The sequence below is a fragment of the Torulaspora globosa genome, chromosome 1, assembly GCF_014133895.1.
Source record: "Torulaspora globosa chromosome 1, complete sequence".
NCBI classification, from domain to species: Eukaryota; Fungi; Ascomycota; class Saccharomycetes; order Saccharomycetales; family Saccharomycetaceae; genus Torulaspora; species Torulaspora globosa.
The window spans coordinates 971,210-993,295 of record NC_050727.1 but is presented as its reverse complement, the minus strand read 5'-3'; the positions used below and the strand labels follow the sequence as shown (position 1 = coordinate 993,295).

The 22,086-nt window shown below is 45.7% G+C and overlaps 8 protein-coding genes and 1 non-coding gene across 9 annotated transcripts; 1 reads left to right on the top strand and 8 right to left on the bottom strand.

The window, feature by feature from the left end:
* Window positions 1-302: 302 nt before the first annotated feature.
* ARO80 (Aro80p) lies at window positions 303-2,885 on the bottom strand (the record flags this gene model as incomplete). Its single annotated transcript, XM_037281509.1, has 1 exon — window positions 303-2,885. The coding sequence occupies one exon, from the start codon at window positions 2,883-2,885 to the stop codon at window positions 303-305; it is 2,583 nt and encodes an 860-aa protein (XP_037137404.1).
* Window positions 2,886-3,099: 214 nt separating this feature from the next.
* HKR1 (Hkr1p) lies at window positions 3,100-5,631 on the bottom strand (the record flags this gene model as incomplete). The annotated part of the gene is made up of 1 exon (XM_037281508.1): window positions 3,100-5,631. One exon carries the CDS (start codon window positions 5,629-5,631, stop codon window positions 3,100-3,102), a length of 2,532 nt encoding a protein of 843 aa, XP_037137403.1.
* Window positions 5,632-5,673: 42 nt separating this feature from the next.
* On the bottom strand, window positions 5,674-7,740 carry HG536_0A05420 (uncharacterized protein; the record flags this gene model as incomplete). Its single annotated transcript, XM_037281507.1, has 1 exon — window positions 5,674-7,740. One exon carries the CDS (start codon window positions 7,738-7,740, stop codon window positions 5,674-5,676), a length of 2,067 nt encoding a protein of 688 aa, XP_037137402.1.
* A 343-nt stretch (window positions 7,741-8,083) lies between these two features.
* HG536_0Atrna1S lies at window positions 8,084-8,165 on the bottom strand. The gene has a single exon. It is a non-coding gene; the product is annotated as a tRNA-Ser (tRNA).
* A 3,009-nt stretch (window positions 8,166-11,174) lies between these two features.
* On the bottom strand, window positions 11,175-13,073 carry RAD30 (DNA-directed DNA polymerase eta; the record flags this gene model as incomplete). Its single annotated transcript, XM_037281506.1, has 1 exon — window positions 11,175-13,073. One exon carries the CDS (start codon window positions 13,071-13,073, stop codon window positions 11,175-11,177), a length of 1,899 nt encoding a protein of 632 aa, XP_037137401.1.
* Window positions 13,074-13,831: 758 nt separating this feature from the next.
* Window positions 13,832-14,329, bottom strand: RPL12B (60S ribosomal protein uL11; the record flags this gene model as incomplete). Its single annotated transcript, XM_037281505.1, has 1 exon — window positions 13,832-14,329. One exon carries the CDS (start codon window positions 14,327-14,329, stop codon window positions 13,832-13,834), a length of 498 nt encoding a protein of 165 aa, XP_037137400.1.
* A 652-nt stretch (window positions 14,330-14,981) lies between these two features.
* MAK10 (Mak10p) lies at window positions 14,982-17,276 on the bottom strand (the record flags this gene model as incomplete). The annotated part of the gene is made up of 1 exon (XM_037281504.1): window positions 14,982-17,276. One exon carries the CDS (start codon window positions 17,274-17,276, stop codon window positions 14,982-14,984), a length of 2,295 nt encoding a protein of 764 aa, XP_037137399.1.
* Window positions 17,277-17,813: 537 nt separating this feature from the next.
* Window positions 17,814-19,352, top strand: AFG1 (Afg1p; the record flags this gene model as incomplete). The annotated part of the gene is made up of 1 exon (XM_037281503.1): window positions 17,814-19,352. The coding sequence occupies one exon, from the start codon at window positions 17,814-17,816 to the stop codon at window positions 19,350-19,352; it is 1,539 nt and encodes a 512-aa protein (XP_037137398.1).
* A 39-nt stretch (window positions 19,353-19,391) lies between these two features.
* Window positions 19,392-21,905, bottom strand: SYF1 (mRNA splicing protein SYF1; the record flags this gene model as incomplete). Its single annotated transcript, XM_037281502.1, has 1 exon — window positions 19,392-21,905. The coding sequence occupies one exon, from the start codon at window positions 21,903-21,905 to the stop codon at window positions 19,392-19,394; it is 2,514 nt and encodes an 837-aa protein (XP_037137397.1).
* Between the last annotated feature and the right edge of the window lie 181 nt (window positions 21,906-22,086).

Here is a 22,086-nt window from a genome sequence, read left to right as displayed (position 1 = left end):
CAATCGCCGTGCCAAGCGATGCCCTCGGCAGGCCATCGACGAACTTCTAGTGCGCAGCTTTCTACAGCACACTCAGTATAACGAGGAATCAAGCAATCAATTGATCCATTGACCGGCACATGCTGCCTGGTCATTGTGATGTAACTCACAATAGCGGATAACGGGCCGTAGTCTTGCAAAGATATCCCGCTTGCGATTAATTCGCGCAACGATAGCCGTATTGCAGGTTGTGCGTCAACGAGTGAAAAATTTGAGCATTCTTGGACACGCAGGGCGATGTATAGGGCATTGGGAGCTCGGGTTCAATGCTTGTGGGGGCTGTGCAGGGAGCTGGAGGAGAGTTGATCGTAGAAGCTGTCTAGCAGCTGTTCCTTGACATCTTCGCTGTTCTGTAAGTAACGCTGTTCGATCATCTCGGTCCAGGACTCAACGAAATCGAGTCCAATTTCGTCGCTGGTGGTGAACCAGTCGAGTACCTCCGCGGGGAGCGAGGGAGTGCGGTGGGAGTTCGGACAGTCGTTTAGGAAGGCCGTTGTGGTGTCTTGCGGCGTGTGCTGAGGTCTGGAGGTTTCTCGGGCCGGTCGTGGTGGTTGCGGCTCTTTGTTGTGCATTTCGGAGCACAGGTACATGAGTATGGTGGAATAGCGGGTGCAGAGATGCAGTTCGTCGGGGCTGGCCTCCCTGAGTATGATGGCCGCGGTTTGTATTGTTTGTAGGAGTTCTTCCGGGGAGATAACGGTGAGCTTGAGGATCGTGGAGGTGAGCGGGTCGTTGAGGGCTGTGTTGCCCATGAGCGTCAGATAGCATTTCACGATGAAGGCGACCGATCTGACGATCCTCACGATCCATCTCACGGGCACGCATTTCAGTAACTGGAGCCGTTGCAGTCTTGTAGCAGACGCGAGCAGCTTCTTGGCGGCGTTGTAAGCCAGCTCTACGTATTTGGCACACCTGGTGATGTCGTTGGGTTTCAGCTGGCTTTCCCTCACGTCGACCTGCAGCGCGAGGGAGTAGACGTAGAGTTGGCAGTAGTTGTACTCGCATATTAGGCTCTCTCCGTCTATTGTTTGCACCAGCGACAGAGACTGTCTTCTGCTGTGGGAGGGGTTGCTGCCGCTGTCGTCGAGCGAGCCTTCCGCTGGCTTTTGCAGCGCCTGGTAGGTCTTGCCCCAGCTTTCAATCAGCGGAGATATGATCTGCAGCAGTGCTAGGTTGCGTCTGGGATCATTCAGGAGTAGCTGCTGTCTGTCCTTTCCTGAGTATATCGACTCGTAGCCGATCGATATAATACGTAAGAGCTCGATCTTTGCTCTCTGAACCTGAGTAAATCTTAAAGGATAAGGCAGCGTGTCCGGAGAGTTCCTGGGACGTGAATCATCGCTTGCAGCGTAATACAGTACGTACTCGTCATTCAGAAATTCAAGCTCAACGTCACTCAGAGGTCCTGCCCCGCAGTTCGATGAGCTTTCTTTGATATCATGAAGAAATCCAGTCCACCTGCCCTTGCTCTCGTCATCCTGCAAGATCTGCTCTAAGTAAAACTTCTCGTTTCCACCAATACGCTCCGCAGATTCGGTGCTTCGGTCGGCCTCCAAGGCATCAAAATTGATTTCACTCAAGGACTCGGACAATGTCGACCGCTGTCCAACGTTCATTGCTGTGTATGTCTCCGCTATGTGTGCGGCGGTAAATATCTTGCCGCTGATCTCCAAGAGACCCATATCCTGGGCCAGCCGCACCGCAGTGCCAGTAAGCATCCAGTTCATCCTGTCACTGCGCCTGATCGCTGCCATGCCGCTGAGTCCGCCATCACCTTCCGTGTTCGACCACTCGGACACTTCCATCCTGGAATTCTGTGCATCATCACCTTGATTGGCGTAGTCAGGCCAATTCCAATGAATGGCCCTGGGGTTCCATTCAGTGAAGAGAAGAAATGCAAGCACAGTACCTATGGACCTTGTACTAGCCTCGGCCCATATCGTCTTGGATATGAGCTTTTGGCAGTTAACCCACAGCTGCTCATGAACCTTGATGTGACGGCGATGACTATCGTCATCTTTCAATCCTATTTCATGGAACGCATGGTATCTTGCCGAGATGGTAATTATTGCACATAACAATAGCGGATACCTAACCAGTTCTCTAGGATCATGCAACTGAAGCGGGATATGAGGAAAGAATGGATGCATAGTTAGAAAAAAGACCTCAATTAGCTTCACCGCTTCATCCTCAGTTATAAGTTTACCAGGCCCAATGTACTGAATATCTGTAAGCCTCCTTGAAGACTTTGGTCTCACGCTACTGAGCTTCTTGATGAGTGGGGCAGCTCTCTCGCTTGACGTATCGATATCTTGCAGGGAAACGGCAGTACTATCATCTGAAATGCTCAAAGAAACGTTAGAGATTAAGCTGCCCTGCTGAGCACCGCTGGAAGCGCTCGACATGGCTTGGCGATCCAATTGCGTCATTGAATCATCCTGCTTCGCGACTGAGCCGGCAGCTTTCGCCAGAAACACTAAAGCACTCTGCATCGAATTGGTATCGAACTTCCATTTGAGACCAGAGCTTGATATATTATGTGCATTATTCGGAGTTCCTCGATTACCGTTTATCATACCAACGATCGCTGTTCGCCAGCCGTCAGAGTCATCATTAGTCTCCGAATTGATAAGGTTCATACTCTTATCACGTAGGGTTCGTTTACTAGCCTCTGAGAATTCACATACTTTGCCCTCCCTTCTACATCTCCTACATGGAGGGTCGTTCGGGGCATCTAATGGCCCTAGGTCACATTTGACCTTGCGTGCCCGGCAGTTTAAGCAGGCTTTAAAGCTTCTCCGCCAATTATTCTGCTTGCTGGTCCTTTGTGAGCCTGATCTGCTCATTCAGTCAATGGCTTTCTTGTTATTGCGATTAATGGCTTGATGGCCTAATGCGACACGCCTTATAAAAGACACTTCTTAGAAAGGTTCATCATTACAGACATCAGTGATGATCTCTCAAAAGATCAAATGTTTCTATGCTAATTATGCAAAAGTTAATTTACAACGAACAATGGGTGTTTCATTGTTCTGCAGAATAAGCGACTTATGCTTCTTCTTAAAATTGAAAGTCATTGCGTCTGCCACTGCTTCTTGGCTTTATCTCACTTCTTTGCGCTTTGGCCGCGATGACATTCGAAATATGGAGATTTCCGCTCTCATTGTTTTGTTGGTGTTCCATTAATTTGGATAGTCTTCTGTACATCTCTTCGTCGAGCTCGTCCAGGTCGTTTACGTGAATATCAATAACATCATCGTCCATTTCATCAATCTGCACTTCGAGGGGACCGCTAGCGGAAAAGTCATCGATCAGCCCATCATACAGGTATTCGTCGATGGAATCGCCGCCAGGCAGGTATTGAGCAACATTGTCACTATTGTCTGTGGAATATGTGCCATAAGCTGCTCTGCTTATAGAACCGTGGCCGAAACGTTGGATAGGCCAAGAAGGATCACTGGCCTCCCGGGTATCAGTTGGTTGAGCCGCTTCGTTTGAGCTTTGGTATGAGTTCGTAGTCTCAGTCATTTTGTAGAGATTTCTATTGTTATAGGACTCGACGGTTTCTGAGTTATCGGTCTCGAGTGCAATCGGTTCGATCTCTTCACTAGGGTCAGATACAACGAAATTTCCCTCATCATCAATCTCAAGGCTTCCAATGTCATAGGAAGTTTCGTTCATGGCCAGGCTTGAACGTTGCTGCTCGGCAGAGTATAAAAAGTCGTCAATGTCTTCCATATCGGGCGAAGTATGTTTAGTACTTTCATTTCCGTCAGTAGTGGAGTCCAAAGCGCCGGCATAATAGAAACTGCCATCCTCAGCAACATAATATTCCAAATCATGAGAAACACTGTAAACAGTATTGTCACCTGTTATTACAAGATCTCCTGGCAAATGTTGATCTGAAGCAGCTTCCTTGTTGATTCTTTGAGTGATATTGCCATTGCAGTTTGGTGCACTGCTAATGGCAGAATGAAGGCTAGTCACATCAGCTGATAAATATTCTCGCTTTTCGTAATCCTCGATGATAATGGGCATATTTGCGCCTCTGTTCCTGACATTTTGAACATACCTGTGCATCAAAAGGCTCGCTACAATCCATAGCAGCGTGCCGAAGACAAGGCAAATGAGATATGCTACTAGCCTCTTCGTTATGGCGAAAGTGATTTGCGAATTCACCGTACTCTCTAAGCTCCCCGATTCTCCATCGCTAGATGAAGCTTTGGAAGCATCTGGTTGCGAATGGCTGTGTGGATCCTGGGAGGAAACTGGAGAGGAACCGCCTGCTGAGCCATCCACCAACCCCGTAAGCGGTATTGAAGGATCAATCAGCTGTGCAAGGGCGTAGAGAGTTGGATTCGGGTTGTGATATAAACCAGAAGTCGTATTGGTGATATAGCTTTGGAGTTCGGACACGAAATCGTCTGGAAAATACACGACTGCTATAGACAGCAGATAGTTCCTCTGTTTAAGAGTCATTGGCTGGATTTCAATGACTGTCACATCTGACACATTGACAAAAGAATATTCGTTGGTTTGTTTGAGGTTAATCCCAATTTCTTGGAAAGAATAAGAGTCGGGTGCAACTGTCGTTGTACCGCTTTGGACACATGTTGCTATGAATTTGCCATTTCTGTTTTTAGATCCATTGAAGTCCTTGATTTGATTTGCGCTGAAAGGATAGACCAGGACAGACGGTAGGAAAGCGAAAATCTGGGCTGAACTCTGAGGATGATCAACAAGAAACTCGAAGTTCAATTCTCGATCAAACCCTATAGTAATTTTCGTCGTACCTGGTGCAGGAATAACAGTGCTTTGTGGCGCTATAACATGAGGTAGGATGGCGGTAACGCTGGGGTTGAACGACGAGGTGCCTGCATTTGAAGTTTGTGATTGAATTTCAATTGAGCTTGGTAGCCACCATGTTCCTGTGGTCATAGAAGCGGTGCTACTGGCGGCAATTGTAGTCAACGCACCCATAGACTCGGTGGTCATACCCAAGTTTTGCGTGACCGTGGCTGCCTGTGAAGATTTTGGATATGCCAAGTCATCCGAGCCTTGTGAGGAGCCGACCGGCGAAACTGCGCTTTCACTTGAAGGTTCTGACCTGGCGTTAGTCGATGTCAAACTGTAATCACCGTTTTGGCTTCCTTGGGTTGAAGCGGTAGAAGGAGTGGCGCTGAGTTTCGCACTTGAATGAATGAGGCGGGTTGGTTGCAGGCTGTCGAATGAATCGACCGTTTTTGATTCCTGCCCAAAGCTACCGGATATCGAAATTGGTGCGCTCGCCTGAATGTCCGTAGTGGCACTGCTGCTAGTTGATCGTGGCTCAGAAACTTGGTAGGAATTCACCTGTTCGATCCCAGAGGCTGAGGCGGTTGGTTGGATGGTACTTTGAATCAAGCTCATTGGCTCACTTTTACCAGTATCGTGCAAACTTGATGCTTGCGGCTTTGTTGTTAAATCGGTAGTTGGCAAGCTTTGAAGTGAAGAGATACCAGGCGTCACTGTTAGCGCAAGGGAAGTCAACGATGAGAGTGTTAAAGCTGCAAACGTACTAGGCTGTTCTGTACTTTGCGAATCCAACTCCATTAAGCTCTCTAAGGAGCTGAAATGGTTATTCACTTCGGTTAATTATGGGGTAGGAGAAACCGTCGTTGTTCCCACGGTCATCGATGAAGTGTCGCCATCATTTGAGATGAAAGAAGCCTCAGTCTGTCTTATTGAGCTTAAAAGCGTAAAATCTTGAGAGTTTTCGCTGTAGGTAATTGTACTCTCTGTTCTGTAATCTGAAAGTCCTGTAGGATGATCAGTATTCGGAACTGGCGATGAGTGGATCTCAATTGTGGATGCCAAATATTCTGATGAAGTTGCTTCTGTGGTTAATTCCACGCTTGTCGCTTCGGGCCAGTTCGTGATCGTAGGAGAATTCAATGTGGGCGAAGAAAGATATGATGCGGTGTTAACTGTCTGCTCAATGATAATTGATGAAGGTACACTGCTTGTGTCGCTCAAAGAGACAAATTGGGGGTTAATGGTCGCTGATGTGTCGCTAGTAGCTGAAGAAGCTGTATCAGGTAAGTCCTTGGTAATCAGAAAAGTGGTATGATCTTCAGATGATTGGCTAGTGATATCTGTTGTGGCAAATATAGCGTTTTCTGTTGTTAAGCTTGCTGAAGATGGGACTGGCAGTTCATTCGAAGACGCGGTAGCTATGAAAGAGGGCTCTGAACTTGGAGGAACGCTAAAATACGTAGTTTCACGGTAAGGTTCACTTGCTGAGTCTGTTGTTATCAGGAAGATCGATAGTTTCTCATCGCTAGAAGTTCCGCTCCCCGGTACACTTGAGTATAGAGTGAATTCCTCAGTTTGCTGTGTGGGACTGCCTGCTGTCGCGAAATCACTTGATGGCGAGCCTGCGGTTCGATACTGATTGCCTTCTTCAGTCGGCTGTAAAGGGTTGCTTGTTGTTGGTTCCATGACGGATGTGGTTGTTGGCTGTCTAGCTTCAGTAGTTTGGACTGTTGAAGTGGCACCAGAGGAACTCTCCCATGGAGTTATTTCCGATGCCACAAGATCAATTGTCATTTTAGAGAAGCTGCCTGACACTGGCTCGTCACTTGTTGAGGTCGAAGGCTCAATAATCGAACTCTGCTTAGAGGAAGATTCAGGTATGTACGAAAATTGGCCGCTAGTTGTGTCGCCCGCCAGTGAAGGAAGAGTGGTTGACTTCGAAGTGGATGGAATGCTAGAAGTGACTAGGGGGGTATCATGAGTGGATGTAGAAATTAATGAGTCATCAAGAGATGAAAACGCTGGAGCTTGAGCTGTTGAGCTGGACGTCTCGCTCTCAGTTTCTGTAAAATCGTAAAGCTCCTCTATAACGACCTGGCTTTGAAACATACCAGTCTCAGATGATGCATCTGCTTCGGATTCAGTAAGAGATGTCGTCGGAATTGGCGTCGATTTACCAAGTGAGAGAAGATCACTTGCCCTACCCACAACGGAAGACGTCTGTACTGTAACCGTCGATGAAGTTGAATAGGCCATCGCTGCAGATTGGGTCGGTTCCGGACTCCTCGTCGAATCTGCACGGGAGATGAAGCCTGAAGAGACAAAATTTGCCTCCGTGGATATTGCAATCAGAGATGAGGTACGGGAAGAGCCGTCATCGCTTTGCGATGAAGGAGGCTCTCTACTCTCGAAAGAAGGACTAGCCCTAGAAGTCGTCTGAGAAGATTCAGTAGTTGGTACATTGGGAGGCTTGCCTGAGCTCGATGTAATGCTGTCTCCGGGCGGCGAAGACGTTACATCAGGAGTCGCAGTGCCCTGTTTTGACGATACTTTGAAAGACTGGCTGGCGGCCTCTTGAGAGTGCGGATTTTCTGCCATACTGCCGGGCAGCGTTGTGTCTGTGTATGACATTGTTGGTGAAGAAACTAGGTACACTGGAGTATCGGAGCTTTTCGAACTAACTGGTTCTCCCGTAATTGCCAAAGGAGTTGATTGCTGGTCATGACCCTGTAAACTGTAGTTTTCGGTCGTACCTGAGAGACTTGCTTCATTCGAACCTGTGACAGTATTGACTGTTGTTTCTTCATTGGAAAAGCGGTTAACATCAGAAGACGGCAGCCCTTTTGCCGTAGATATAAGGAATAGAATGAGAAGTAGAAGTTGTGTCAACAGGTAGTTTTGCAACATGCAAACGCCTTAAACTACCCTGGAACAACTTTCCCGTGCCAATATGAAGCAGTCCTCGACTTTGCTGGCTGATTAAGTCACGATGATGGTATGCGAGCTGATTGCAGGACTTCTTCTGGCGGTGAGGTACTGGGATCATCGATTTTTTCGAGATACGGCACAGCTATAGAGATCGCCTTACTATAAAAAGAACCTTTAAGTGAAGATCGTCAAAAGATGTTGAGATGGTTCGTCAACTTCTACACTTAACCTCGGCCATTAATCTCTGAAACTGTCAAGGATAATAGCATTCCCATAGTAGTTTCGGATCTAGATCTGAAAGTTGTAAAAATGCAAAAAAATTCGACAACTGCAGGACTCGAACCTGCGCGGGCAGAGCCCAAAAGATTTCTAATCTTTCGCCTTAACCACTCGGCCAAGTTGCCTAGTAACTGTTAGTTTTAAAAAAATACTTTTCCGTATTATTGGTGGATTATTCGCGCATTGATAGGCTTCTTTAATTCAAGCTTAATTCTATACAATGAACGCTTACTCTCTAACTAGGGTCCATTGGCTCCTATTTATGCCTTTCGAATGGGGACTTCCATGATGACTTGAGGTCGTGATCTCCGCACTTCTTGGTGCTAGCTCTTCCTAAGCTGTCTCCTCATGTTTCAGACTGCACCTCATCGTGGCTAGTGGATATGTCTGATACTAATGTGAAACACCGCATCAGCGTTAGTATGTCCAAATCGTTCTCTTACATGATTTATAACATATTAAAATGAACATACAGCTGTTGAAATACACCACGGTTGAAGTATGGACGCCAAATAAGACACCAGATCTGGCCAGGCTCGAGGCTGAGCAATGCCTTAGAAGATCTAGCCCATCGGACCGACATCGTCAGCATTGGTCTAAAAGGTCCCGACTTGACACAGTTCAGTAGTTGAATAACTGGTCTAGAGAACCAGGATTAATTGAGCTAAAAACTAGAACCGAGTCACTTAATATCAGAACGTATTATTACATGATTATTTTTTTGGTTGCGGACAATTCCAGCTCAGTCATTTAAGCATACTGTCATGCTAATATATGTGGTCAGTTATATGGGTTCTAACCATTTGGTTGCGATCCACTTGAAGTCGAGATGGAGCACGAAAAGGATCTAGTTGGGTACTGCTAGAGTTGAGGTCTGAGAAGGACAAATATTCCATAGACTGATGAACTGTAGGCTAAGTAATAAACGCCCAACGTACTATTACCCTTGGTAGCGCATAGTTACGACTCCCAACACCGGCTCCAGACCTAGCTTAAGTTCATCCGTCGAACAGGGACCCACTAGGATGTCCGGATTCCACGACGCTCGCAATAGCCATCAAATGACTGTTGGAGGAAGAGGGCCTTTGATAGTTATGATATTACTCCGCAAATGTGTGACCGCTTGAACGGTTGCATTTCACAAGACCTCAACATCTTGCCAATTTCCTGGAAGACGAAGAAGCCAGTAGTACTTCGCCACTATTCGTGGGCACACTTAGAGTACGACTGCTAGAGATTTTGCGGAACTTCACCAGAAGCATTGCACCAAAGCGCCATCCACGACTTACTAGACCAAGTGAATGGCTGCTGTAAAATGTCGAGTTTCGAAGGCTCCAATGCCAGCTTCAAAGAGTTAACCGTCGCTATTCTCAATCTTAGATTGAGGGATCTCGAACGCATCTTTATGGGCTCGGGCCAGATCTGCAGAAACTAATATGGGAATTACAACCGGAAATTTGGGAAGAATTCATGATCACACCTGTCTAAATGGCGGGTGAGCCCCGCAATCCCAAAGTTCGCGAAGGTAGAGCTCCTGCCATAAGGTACGAACCCATAAATATCGATCAGGCCGGGTCTGCTGGTGATCGAAATCTGCTTCAGTTGTACATTGCCCAGGTTCAAGTTGGAGATGGCTGTCCACCACAGGACCGAGTAGAGGAGAGCGTCTGTACGTTACTAGCGCCACATCTTCAAACAAAACACGGGCGAAATGGCTTTCCAGCACTGCTCTCGACAGGAGGGACATTCTCCGTGAAATTGAGACTAAACCAGATACGCAGCTGTCGAGGATGCCACCAGTCTCCAAGTGAAGACGAAAAGATTCTGAGAATAATACACGGTCTACTCCAGAAGAGAATAGTGAACCGTCCAAGAATCTCTCTAGCTCATCAATAGTGTTAGTCGAAAAATAAGATGGTTGACACCGCTTATCGGCGGACTGCCGGGTTCTAAGCAGGTTGTAAGATTAAAGCAAAATTCCCTTGCCGAGATTCAAATTCAGTGCAGAAAAGAGAACACCGCTGCCTTCTCAACAATTGGTCCCCATTCTGGCTATCACTATATTCCGTTCAAAAAGCAAATATGCCCAAAACCGTTTTCACTATCTGGTACCGAGTGATGCCGTCAGTCAACGCACCGTCTGCCTTCTCGAGATATAGCGGTCATCTTTCCATGATCTACCATTTGTTCTCGCATATCTCGATGACACTTTGCCAATGTCAGCAACAAGAGAGAGACACCAACCATTTGGACCTGGCATTTATACTAGTCGCAAAAGAGGGTTTTTCATGCCTAGCCACTACACCATTAGGTTAGATCAGTCACGTCATGGCACAACGCTCCCTGGCTAGAGCTCCCTCTTACCTCTATTTTAGTGGATTAGAAGATAAATTAAACATGACCAAAAGCCATTTCGGCCAGAAGCCATATCGCGTATCATTCCTCATAGTCTGTGCTCAAGAGTGCCACTAATGTGATCCGCACGCCCACTTTATTCACGATGAAGGCTAGAGGTTTGCGTTGTGAACGCGGTCCAAGTATTTGACAGCTCAGGATCCTCATCCAAATTGGCATAGAACTCAGCTAAAGGCCCAAAGATTTGATAAGTAGCTCGGTCAACAAAAGTCTCGTTTTCCGTACGCATTTCAATGGTGATTTGAGAATAGTCGTCAGATGGAAGCCATAGTTCGTAGGTTGTATTAAACGTGGGCTGGAATGACCATTCGAGGTAAGCCGAATAGTTAGGTGGGCTGATGAAGCTGGATAAACTCATAGTCAATATCGCATACAACGGAGCGTCGTCATTATTTAAGTCCTAGCAGCATTCTAACGCAACTCTGCTGGGTGCTGGGTGCCTTTATATGTTTCGTTTGGGCTTTAGTTTACTCAGATCCCAATTACATAAGATCGGATAACTGACCAGCCACTTAGCAGGTATTTTTGGCGCCTACTTTTGTTAGTAACTTGGTAATTTAGCCCGGCCATCTCAGCTTGATAAACTCATAAATATGTGACTTGGGCAGTTCATAAAACGTGAGTTAAAATATAATATATGAACGGCTCGAAGTTGAGGTCTGCCATCAATTGAAATAAACTTTAATAATCTTCCCTTCAAAATATTTGCGAAAATTGAGTCATTCTTTCTTGAAATACTTGAAGATATCACTCGAAGACCCAGCGGTCTTGCTCTTGGGTTTGGATCTTCTCTTACTTGGTGGCTCCGGGGCGTTTCTTCTCATCAAAAGCCGTTTCTCGCCGAAGGTTAGACGCCTAGAGCAGTCGTTTGTGCCGTTCATTTTCTCAGAGAGGGCTAGAGCGATATGATAGTCTGCATGCTCCTGAAACTCCCGGCTCGTCTCGAAAGTTTTATTACACTCATCGCACCAATTTTCTTTGAAGGGTTCATTGGCAAGCGAAGCTGACTGATTATTCCCCACATTTGCCTTTCTTTGTCGACCCTGAACGCTTGCTTGGTTGCCGAACATGTCGATCACAGATTTCCTGCAGTCAACAACATCCAGATTGGAAATAGACATATTAATGTTTATTAACGGGTAGAATGAATGCTCCTTTCCTCGAGCGAACTTAGCGTCCAACTCTGCCACAAGCTTAGCTCCCGCTTTTAGAAGATCTTGACTGCTTATCTTGGCACCGTTCTGAACAAATGGACCTGATTTGCTATGCGTGTCGCCCGATTTCGCTCTAACCAAAATGTGAATAGTTCGCGGTCGTATTATCTTATCGTATTCTTGCTCGAGCTCGTGAACTCTTCCAGCTAGCTCGCCAGCGAAGACTTCGAGCCAAGAAAAGCAATCAGCCAAACCACTGCATGCCTGACCAGTCATATTTTTATTCGACATCATTGATTTTACAATCGTCTGCGGCGTCACCGCAACCCGGTACTGTCCCCGAACCAAATCATAAAGCTTGTCGGCGATTTCATTTGTTCTTGATGCGTCGATTATGGTGCTCGAAGTAGACGGAGATTCTCTGACCGCTCTACTCAGCGACTTTCTGAGACTATCTCTTGTGGGCCAATTTTCTCTTACATAGCCGTTGCTACCTTGCTGAGGCAACTTCAGAATTTGGATGAGCTCCTTGCCCAGTATTCCCCCTAGCGACCAGAATGTTGTTATTTCGAATTTACCGTTATCCAGAAAGGTATTCACGCAGCTGTTCTTGATTATAGTCTGTGCATCGGGCTTCTTGAAATTGGACGCTAGTTTACACACATTCTTGGTGCTTGCTAACCCGCAGGAAGTTGTGTACCCAAGGGTTTGTTTAATTTCGTCTCTAAGCTCTTGTGCTATTCGCGATCCAAGGGCAAAGAGAACATCATCCCAGTCCTCGATTAATGGTAGGTCTTCGGGATTATACACGTCTCCAATAAATGGTAACTCTTTAAGTTCTCCGGGTACAGCCGGCAAAAACTGGTTTCCGTCGTAACTTTCGTCTTTGAATTTCGCCTGCATGAGCTGAATTGTCTCGGGATTTTCCTTCCCTGGTATGAGCTGCTCGCTACACATTAAGCTCTGTAAGCAAAGTCTTGCGATATCCAAGAATACCTCATCCACACTCGCCTTCTCGGCCAAATCGCAATACTCTGTGAAGATCTTGAAGATCTTCCGGCTCTCTCTCCGGTATGGATCTAGAGATATCTTGTAGTCTGAAGACGGCAGCCTTTTATCCTTGTCAGGGTTCCAAGGTCCCCATCCATCATGATACTGCCAGAAATCCTCGCCCTTCTTGAAAACAGCAGTGTGAATGGGAATCAATTTATCAGTCTTTTTCATAGCTTCTTGAATCGTAATCATTCTGCTGATACCGTATTTTCGAGCAGCGTATGAGACAGCCACTATGGAGTTCCACTGAACACACACAACAGGGTCCTCTTTCGTATAACCACAACGGATAGCCTCTACCTGGGCATAAAAACAGTTTACATCTATATGACACAGCACTGAAAGCGGCGAGTCATAAGCCATGCTAGGTGACTTCAGTTTCGTCAAGTCCTTCCATTTGTATTTGGACATGGGACACTCTAAGCCTTTCGAGTAAAAGTTTCAATATGCATCAATAGAAGGAATGAACATATGGCTAAGACCAACGTTAGATAATCTTTAACCCTAAAGTAGTAGTAATCGCTCTTCAAAATAGTTAAGATACAAGAATTATGAGCTCAATAGTCGTGAATTTAACATTTAGTAGGACAAAGTATCAATTGGAAAAATACACTTCTTGGAAATGCCTCCGGCAAACTACACTCAAGACCCAACTTCTGGCTCTCGGAGTCTAAACCTACTCGTAAGACGATCCATTGATGATACTATTCGATTCAATGGAAGCGAGCATGTACTCATACTCTTGGTAGCAAGAACTGTTATGGAAGAAAAGAAGGTTACGATGAGATGTATGACATTGAAATGGACCAATAAAGACACGGAGTAACAGTCGATCTTGGTGAGTAATTGTCATGAAGTTATAATCTTGTTTGATGATAAAATAGGGACAAAGTACGAGGTTTATAGGTAAACTTTCCGAAGGAAAATAACCAATTCAAACTAGGTCCCAGAGTGTGTCAAACGTGTCTGTGGATTGCGGCCAAGATAGGAAAACAAGCACCAATTTGTAGCAATACCATTGGTAAAATTAAGCATGCGTTAGTCGTCCAAGGTTGCAAATCGAATGGGATACAGTGTGAAGCTTTTTTCAATAAAAAAACCCTAGACTAAAAAATACAGAAAGTGAGTATGATGTTTGGATATTATACCGAATGAAATGGGAAACAACCTTAGTTTTCTGGAATTTCAATTTCACCAGCGTTGATGGCGTCAATGATGTCATGTGGGTTCTTGAAGTCGACACGGCAGCCAACGGATTGAGCAGTACCCAGGATTTCCTTAGTAACAGAAGCCAAGTTCTTACCGAAAGATTTCTCCTTCATTTGCTTGGCGATCTCAATGATCTCATCCAATGCGATGTTACCGCTGTGCTTGACGTTCTTCTCCTTCTTTCTGTCTCTTGGTGGCTCCTTCAAAGCAGTGATCACCAAAGAAGAAGCAGATGGAACAACAGAAGCAGTAGCTTGTCTGTTCTGGATCTTTAGTTGCACAGTAACCTTGATACCCTTGAAGTCCTTGGTGGCCTTGGCGATATCTTCACCGACCTTCTTTGGGGACAAACCCAAAGGACCAATCTTTGGAGCTAGAGCAGCGGAAGCACCAATTTCACCACCGACAGCTCTCAAGTACAAGTACTTAACTTCATTTGGATCAAACTTTGGAGGCATCTTGTCGTGTAATTTACCTGTGTTTGGGCACTGTGACTTTCTTCGAGGCAAAGATTACTTGCAAAGGTAAACTTTCAGTATCACAAATCCTTCATCTTCTATAATTCTTCACCAGTACAGTGGTATCTCGGTGACTAGCTACCAGCGGTGTAAGCAGGCGGCCGCCAGCTCGGCAGCGCAGCTTGTGCAACGCCCTGCCGCCACAGGGAGACGACCCGCCTGGAGCTAGAAGGACACGATGGGATTCCGGCCTAGCTGGCGCCGCAAGCAGACGACGCGCTCCGCCTAGCTGGTGGTACCGAGCGGCCGCGCGTCTGTGTAGCGAGATTTCCTGGAAGGTAGACGCAGAGAAAGCAAATCCGCGGGCCCACGCAAACAGCAAAGGTGCTGCAAACGCCTATCCGTAGCCCAGTGTACGGTCGAATCGAGCCTCCAGTGTAGATTCTGATGTGAGCCATAAACCCACACATCATTCCTTAGTTTCCGAGGATGTACAGATGTTGGTACAGTCAAACATCAATGACAGCTTCACGTGACTAACAGTCAAGATCTAAAGCGATTTCGGCGGCTATTTAACGGTGTATCATCTTCTATCAACTAATCTCATGCTATTTATACAATTGGTTGTCTTTATGTACTTAACAGATCAATATCACTTTGCTCGCTTGGTCTTTGTCTTGGTCAGTTCTAGTAGAGGGAAGAATCTTGAAGCATCCTTGGGCACACTTAGTCGTACACTAAACTTGTCGCTTGTGCTTGAAGATTTTGATCTACCCAATTTACCGGCAATGGTGGTGCTGTTTAGTTCGATTGCTTTTGCGGAAGCTTGCAATTGATCGTAGTATTTTAAGGCCTGCTCCTTGACCAGTCTAGTACCAGTGACGAGAAGGCCGTTATTATCGCCTGCATTTATGCATTTCTTGATCGTGTCAATGGCGGTGAGGGCACTACTGACTTCTTTACTGATACGTTGTAGTGCTTTGTCCAGTTTAGAAGAAAACATAGGCTCTGTGATCAGGAAATCATTTAGAGTGGATTCAAAGGCTTCGTAAGTCAACAGTTCGGGAACACCAATAGAAGAAAAGGGCTTGAGTCTAAGTTCCAGTAACAATCTATCGCTGGAAAAGATTCCGCTTGCAGATGTTTTATTATCGATGACACCGAAAGACTTGAGGATCGAAAACTGAAGAACCTGAGCCAAAGATAGTGATTTTACAATCGAGCTGTGCATAAACAGATAACTCACGTAGCGCTTATTTGTTCGCAAAGATTCCATATTATTGTCCATAAGATGGCGGTATTGGGCTTTCAGCTCAATCTTCTTTTGGGCGTTTTTCTGTTTCTTGATCTTTTTGCCCAAGGAGTGGATAGAGTTTATCTTCGTTTCGATAACTTCGTGAACCTTTTCCAAACACGACTCCTGTTGATATGAGAGGTAATATGAATACCAGAACATGGCGAAGGCCTCGAATGGTTTATAAACTTCCAAATCAAAGCCTTTCAACACATATTCGATCATGGCGGTAATCTTCATCAAGAATACCCATGAGGAGCACGCCATGAATATACCCGTTGTGGTGGCAAGCTCGTCACCGGCGGTCTGAGATGCGATGTCATACTCACAGCTCTCCATTTGTGCGTGCAGTGCATCCCATAACAGCAGTTGCCTGTTGTATCCTTGCCTGTACCGGGATGTATTTTGAGCCATATTTTGGTACCATTCGAAAATTATGTTCGTAGCTTCTTGCAGGACAGGCCTCATCTGAGGAGAAAGTACTGTGGTGGAAGCTGTAGCTGTGGCACAAAATTCCTTCAAATGCAGACTGATGCAATCAAAGGCAGAATATCTACCTAGAACTCTTTCATCATCCCTGATGAAAAAGAGAGGGAATAAGGCTCTTGCAACCACATGCCTTTGAGTTAACTTATTGAAGAAACTGGCAAGTTGTGCTGCTTCCAGCATACTGGCGGCCTTGTCAACCATTAGGACCGCCTTTATGTCTTCGGCCATGACCACAAACCCTCTATAGTTCCAAGTCGGTACCACTAAGTGCTTGGGAGGAAACTGATTAGATAATCTTCTCTGAATGCCCATGGAGAAGCAACCAGACGGGGGATCACATTCTGATGAGCGCTGCTGCTCCAGATATGTCGCTTCTGCAATGAGATCATCCAATCCTGTAGTATCCGCCGAGTACGCCGTCAAATGGCTTTCTAGGGACACCAGACTGCAAATCAATTTCAAGAGATGCTGTAAAAAGGCGCTTTCTTGGCTCTGTAAAGACTCAACATAATCGATACTGCGATGCAATCGCGCCAAAATTAGTTCCCGATCTTCCACATAGCTCAAGAAGTCCAAACCCATGTGGTTGAAGTTCAGGTCCTCTTCTTCAAATACCACCCCAGCCTTTAGCAGCTTTTGTACAAACTTGGCGAAATAACAGATACCGTAGATTGCATCACAGAGGACCTGGTCATATAACCGATCTCCTGTTCGCAAATAGCTCAATTCCTCTCGCTCGGAAGAGATTGTTAGAAGGAACTCCACATACCGGCAACTTAGTACCGTAGTCGGTAACGTTTGGTACTCATTCAGCCAGCACACAAGAAACCTCGCAAGCCTATCCAAGATAGCCGTAACATACGTCAGTCGCTCCACAGCGGTATCACCACACGCTACATCGCAACTGAATCGCTTTTCTTCACTGGTTAAACTGATCAGCGAAGAATCCAGTTTTGCATTGTTGACCTCCAGCGAGTGAGTTCCCTCAAAAGAATTAAACCCTGGGTCCTGTATAATGGTCTGCGGAGATAAATCTTTTCCCAAATCGAAGAATAGCTCAGTAATGTCGACAAGATCAGTCAAAGACTTCTCATCAGGCAAATCATTTCTGGTGCTGCAATTGCGAGACAAGTGTAAATTCCCAAACGTCCGCTCCAACTCCATATTAAAACTAGGCAACTAGTATTCCGTGAACTGGATCAGTTCAATATCTATCACTATCACTGTCTTCCTTCGATCCTTAGCTACCTCTTGTCTTTGCAGCCCACTGCCGGCTAATCGCGTTACGCTCTGGAAAAAGTGTCAGCGGTTAAAATCAAGTTGCCTGTTACCATAAGAATGTTATTAGTTAAAAGTATAAACTGCTAATAAGCCCTAATAAGCGAGAAAAATTATCAACACTTTTGTATAATTAGACCTAAAAACTTTAGAAGTTGGGGAACTTTGATGTACTTCTGACAACTAGCCCCACTTCACCATGAATGACCAGCCAATCGCGTTCCGCGCTTCCTAAGCCGGGTGTCACGCAATCAACCCCGACCGGAGAAGCTTCGGAGACAGTGCATATAAGAGCTACCGGCAGCAGCTAGGAATCTGAATGGCTTTGGATCTATCAGACTAGCTAAAGGTAAGGACCGTAGAGAGCTTGAACGGTCCCAGTGTCGAGAAAAATTTCACATAACAGGTTTATATGGTTTGGCTATGAGAATAGTTAGCTTACGGTTACGAGGCCTACAGATAAATGATTATAGAAAATTTGCGAGATACTTGTGTAGCACTACAATTTGCAATCATTCCACTTCCAAACCCTATGATCTGGCGACAGAGCTGCCAACCAAGAGCGCCAGAGCCACAACACCGTTGGAAGAGTACGATAGGCTAGTTAAAATCAAGAAACTGAGAGATGATCCATATCAAAGGGGAATTATCCGGTCACTAGGTTCTCTTTACGATTCATTGTTGCAGTACAGCCCGCCGGAGATCCAAGCGCCTGACGCTTTGGACCAAGTAGGCTGGAAGTCCTCTTTCCTGGGCCGATTGATGGGTTTCAGGGTTCAAAAGAATGAGAATGACTTTTCCGGCATCCCAAAGGGAATTTATCTTTATGGGGATGTTGGTTGTGGCAAAACTATGTTAATGGATCTGTTCTACTCGACTATACCTCATTATCTCTCCAAGAAGAGGATACACTTCCATCAATTTATGCAATACGTACACAAGAGGTCGCATGAGATCATAAAGGAGCAGAATTTGGACGAGCTCGGGGCTGCAAAGGGCAGAGACATAGATCCCATTCCCTTCCTAGCAGCGGAAATTGCAAGTGGTTCTAGAGTCTTATGTTTCGATGAATTCCAAGTGACGGACGTCGCAGACGCCATGATACTGAGACGTTTGTTAACAACTTTACTATCCAAGGATCACGGCGTAGTATTATTCGCCACTTCAAATAGGCATCCTGATGAGCTTTATGTGAATGGTCTGCAGAGGGAGTCGTTCATTCCATGTATTGAGCTTATCAAGAACAGGACAGAAGTCATCTTCTTGAACTCTCCAACAGACTACCGTAAAATTCCACGGCCATCATTGACTGTGTATTACTATCCCGAGAAAGGGCTGAAATACAATTCCAAGGAGTGCCGCCGAAAGCGGGACAACCACATTGATCAGTGGTACACTTACTTCGCTCAAACGGAGAACACGGCTTCAACTGAGCACGAAGTTCTTACCGATTTTACATTGACCACATGGGGCCGCCGATTTGCTGTTCCCAAGTGCACACCTTTATGCGTTGCCCAGTTCACTTTTAAGCAGTTATGTGGGCAGCCTCTGGCTGCTGGTGATTATCTATCGTTGGCCAGCAATTTCAAGGCGTTCATCGTTACTGACATTCCGTATCTTTCAATTTATGTCCGAGATGAGGTTAGAAGATTTATAACGTTCTTGGATGCCGTTTACGATACTGGCGGAAAACTGGCTACAACCGCTGCAGCAGATTTCACGTCGTTGTTCGTGGAGCCTCAGGACCTTTTGAATGATTTTGAATTGAAGAGCAATTTAAAGGAAAGCGAATCGGCCGTTGAAAAAGTGGAAGAGGAAGACTCTCTCGTCAGCCAACACGGATTCTCAAAAGAAATTGCGAAGAAATCTCAGATATTTGCGCTTGACGAAGAAAGGTTCGCCTTTGCCAGAGCATTGAGCAGACTATCGCAAATGAGTTCGGCAGAATGGGTTGAACGTTGAAGCATAGATATTTGAGAGTAAGCGACCGCAGATCACAAGTCATAAATCCAACTCTATTTCTTCTGGATTAACGGCATTAGGTTTTGAGGCAGCAACAAATGCGATATTGCCCTCTATTTGGCTTTCGATTTCAGTTTCTATCCGCATTTCCTTTTCCAGCCGCCTTTTGAGCTTAAGCATCTCTTTATAACTTTCTCTGTCCCCATAGCGTACTTCAAATTCGTCCCAGCTTTCCCATAGTAGTGCATTTCTCCCTGGAGGTAACAGTTGCGCAGCGCACTTCATAATTCCTCTTGCCCTCTCTATTTCTCCCAGCGTCGCTTCTGTATCTGCAAATTCGATGGCAAATTTAATTACCTTCGAGTTAGGCAGAGATTGAATGCATTCCTCGTAAAATCTACGGGACTCTTCATTTCCTAGAAGTTCTTTGACTTTCAGTAAGCAAATTTGCCATAATGTTACTTTATCCTCTAAATCTGCAGTCTTCCTGCAGCCTTCCAGTAGGATTTCGACACACCTATTAGACAAGCCACATCGCTCTTCAAAGTCACTGTACAAAATGAAAATGGCCTTACAGTCTATCCCGCTTGGTATCAAAATTTCCAAAGCTTGTTCAAAAATTTCACGGATATGCTCTTTTGCAAGTAAATTCTCCTCAGCTGTGCTCTCAGCCAGATAAAGATTCCAAAATTGAAACTGCGTTTCTGGTGGGAAAAGCCCAATAGCACGCTCATATACTTGAAAACTTGCTAGTTTCTCGCCTCTATCTTGGAGAAAATGAGCGTAATCGACAAACATCTTTGGTGTTGCCACTTTCAAAGCTATTGCCTGCTCATACAGGTTGACCATTTTTTCAACGGCCTCCGATGTTTGAGCACATAACGATTCTGTGAAGTCGAGGTAGAGCTGCCAAAGTTTTAACGAACTGAAAATTACTCCTTGAGCAGGAACCTTTCTATCACCCTCGTTGAATTCTGCAAGCAGCAATTCTGGGTTCTCCGGTACTCGTAAAGCGGTTTCGAGCAGTTTCAATGCAACTTCCAGGCCGGCTTCTTCCATTTCATTCTCCACCCAAGAGCTCCATATATTCTCGAGGTCCTCGATGTATGGATATGGTACCCGTAGGCCTCGATCGTAAACTTCTCGAGCGCTCTCATAGTCCCTTGCCTTCCAATATAGATTAGCGTAGTCGCACCACAGCTTACCGAAGGAGCCGGGGACGTTCACCTTGAAGGGATCTATTGTCAAAATTGCCTGTGAGTAGATACTGCACTTATCAACGTTTGTTCGAACCAAAGCGGCTCTCTCGGACCAGTTGGCCACCAGATTTGGGTTCTGTCTGATCTTAAGGTCGTTTAATCTGAGCTCATAGGTCTCCACGAGATTTTGCAGACGATCCATATGGTTGTCTAACTGGCCTTTCCACTTCTTTTCGCAGACTGGTTCTGTTTTTGTCTGCAATTCCTGTAAAACAGTTTGAATATACGATTTCTCATAGTTAAGGTACGTTTCATAAAGCACATGAAAGTCCTGAACAGTCGCAACTTTTGCTAAAGAGTCTTCCAATAACTGAACTACTTTTTCATGCCCACCGTTTTTGACATAGAACTTTGCTAGCATTGTCGTCATCTTGATTTCCATTTCAGGGAAGACTCTCGCCATCTCAGTTGCGAACGCTTCGTAGTTAGGACCCTTATTCAGGCAATCCAGCGCCCTAAGATATTGGAGATTAGTCTCTCTGGGCAGAGTCTTATCGGGCAGACAACCGTCATTGCTGTTAAGGGCTTTGTGGAATGACGCAAATAGACTCTCATAATCCCCAGTACGAGCCAACCTACCAAGAGCGTCCGGCAGCTTATCGCGCGGACATACCTCCAAGTATCTTCGTACAATGCTTGACGACCAAAGATCGACCTTGCTTTCATCCTCCGCTGCGGTAGAAGGACCAAAAAGTGACTTATAAATAAGAACGCTAAGCTCCTCCTCCTCGTTTTCATACACGGACTCGTCTTCTTCAGTCAACGGCGCCAACCTCTCGTCTATGAATCGCAGCATTTTATCCCAAACGCGCCCGTGCGAGTCTCTCGGTACTCTCTCGAGCGACATATCAAAGGCTATCCTAATGGCTTCTAAATCCGCTTGCTCGATGGCGAACTCCAAAAACATCAAACACAATTCATCACAATCCTTGCTAAAGTTACGCAAGCATCTCAAGAAAAGGTCTATTACAAACCTGTAATGAACCTCCTCTCCGCATTTTCCTGCTAACCATCGAATATATTCTTTCCAAACATCAATGCTATCATTGAATTCTGCACAAAATCTCTCGTAAAGCCAAATAACGTGCTTCAAAGGTCGCTCTGACCTGGGCTGCGACTTCCAGTCTTCTAAATACCGACCCCAGGTAACCACACTTTGCGGAGTCCTCTGCAGCTCATACTCGTAAGCGAGGTCGTCTTCCCGGACAATATACTGATCAAGCCACTCCATTTGGCACCAAACGGGGATCTTGAAGTGTTGAGATAGCATCTGAGTGCAATTTAACCTGTTCATCGACCTTTCTCAGCTTAAATCGATGAGGGGTTACCCGTCTTGACTGCTTGGCTGCAAGCGCACCAGGGGTCCATACACTTTAAAGACGTTAACTAGTCAAGAGAGCATACTGGAAGTAGGAAGCAGGCCCATTGGCTCTTCTTGAGGGCTGATTTGAACCGGTTTGCTTAGATATAGGGCT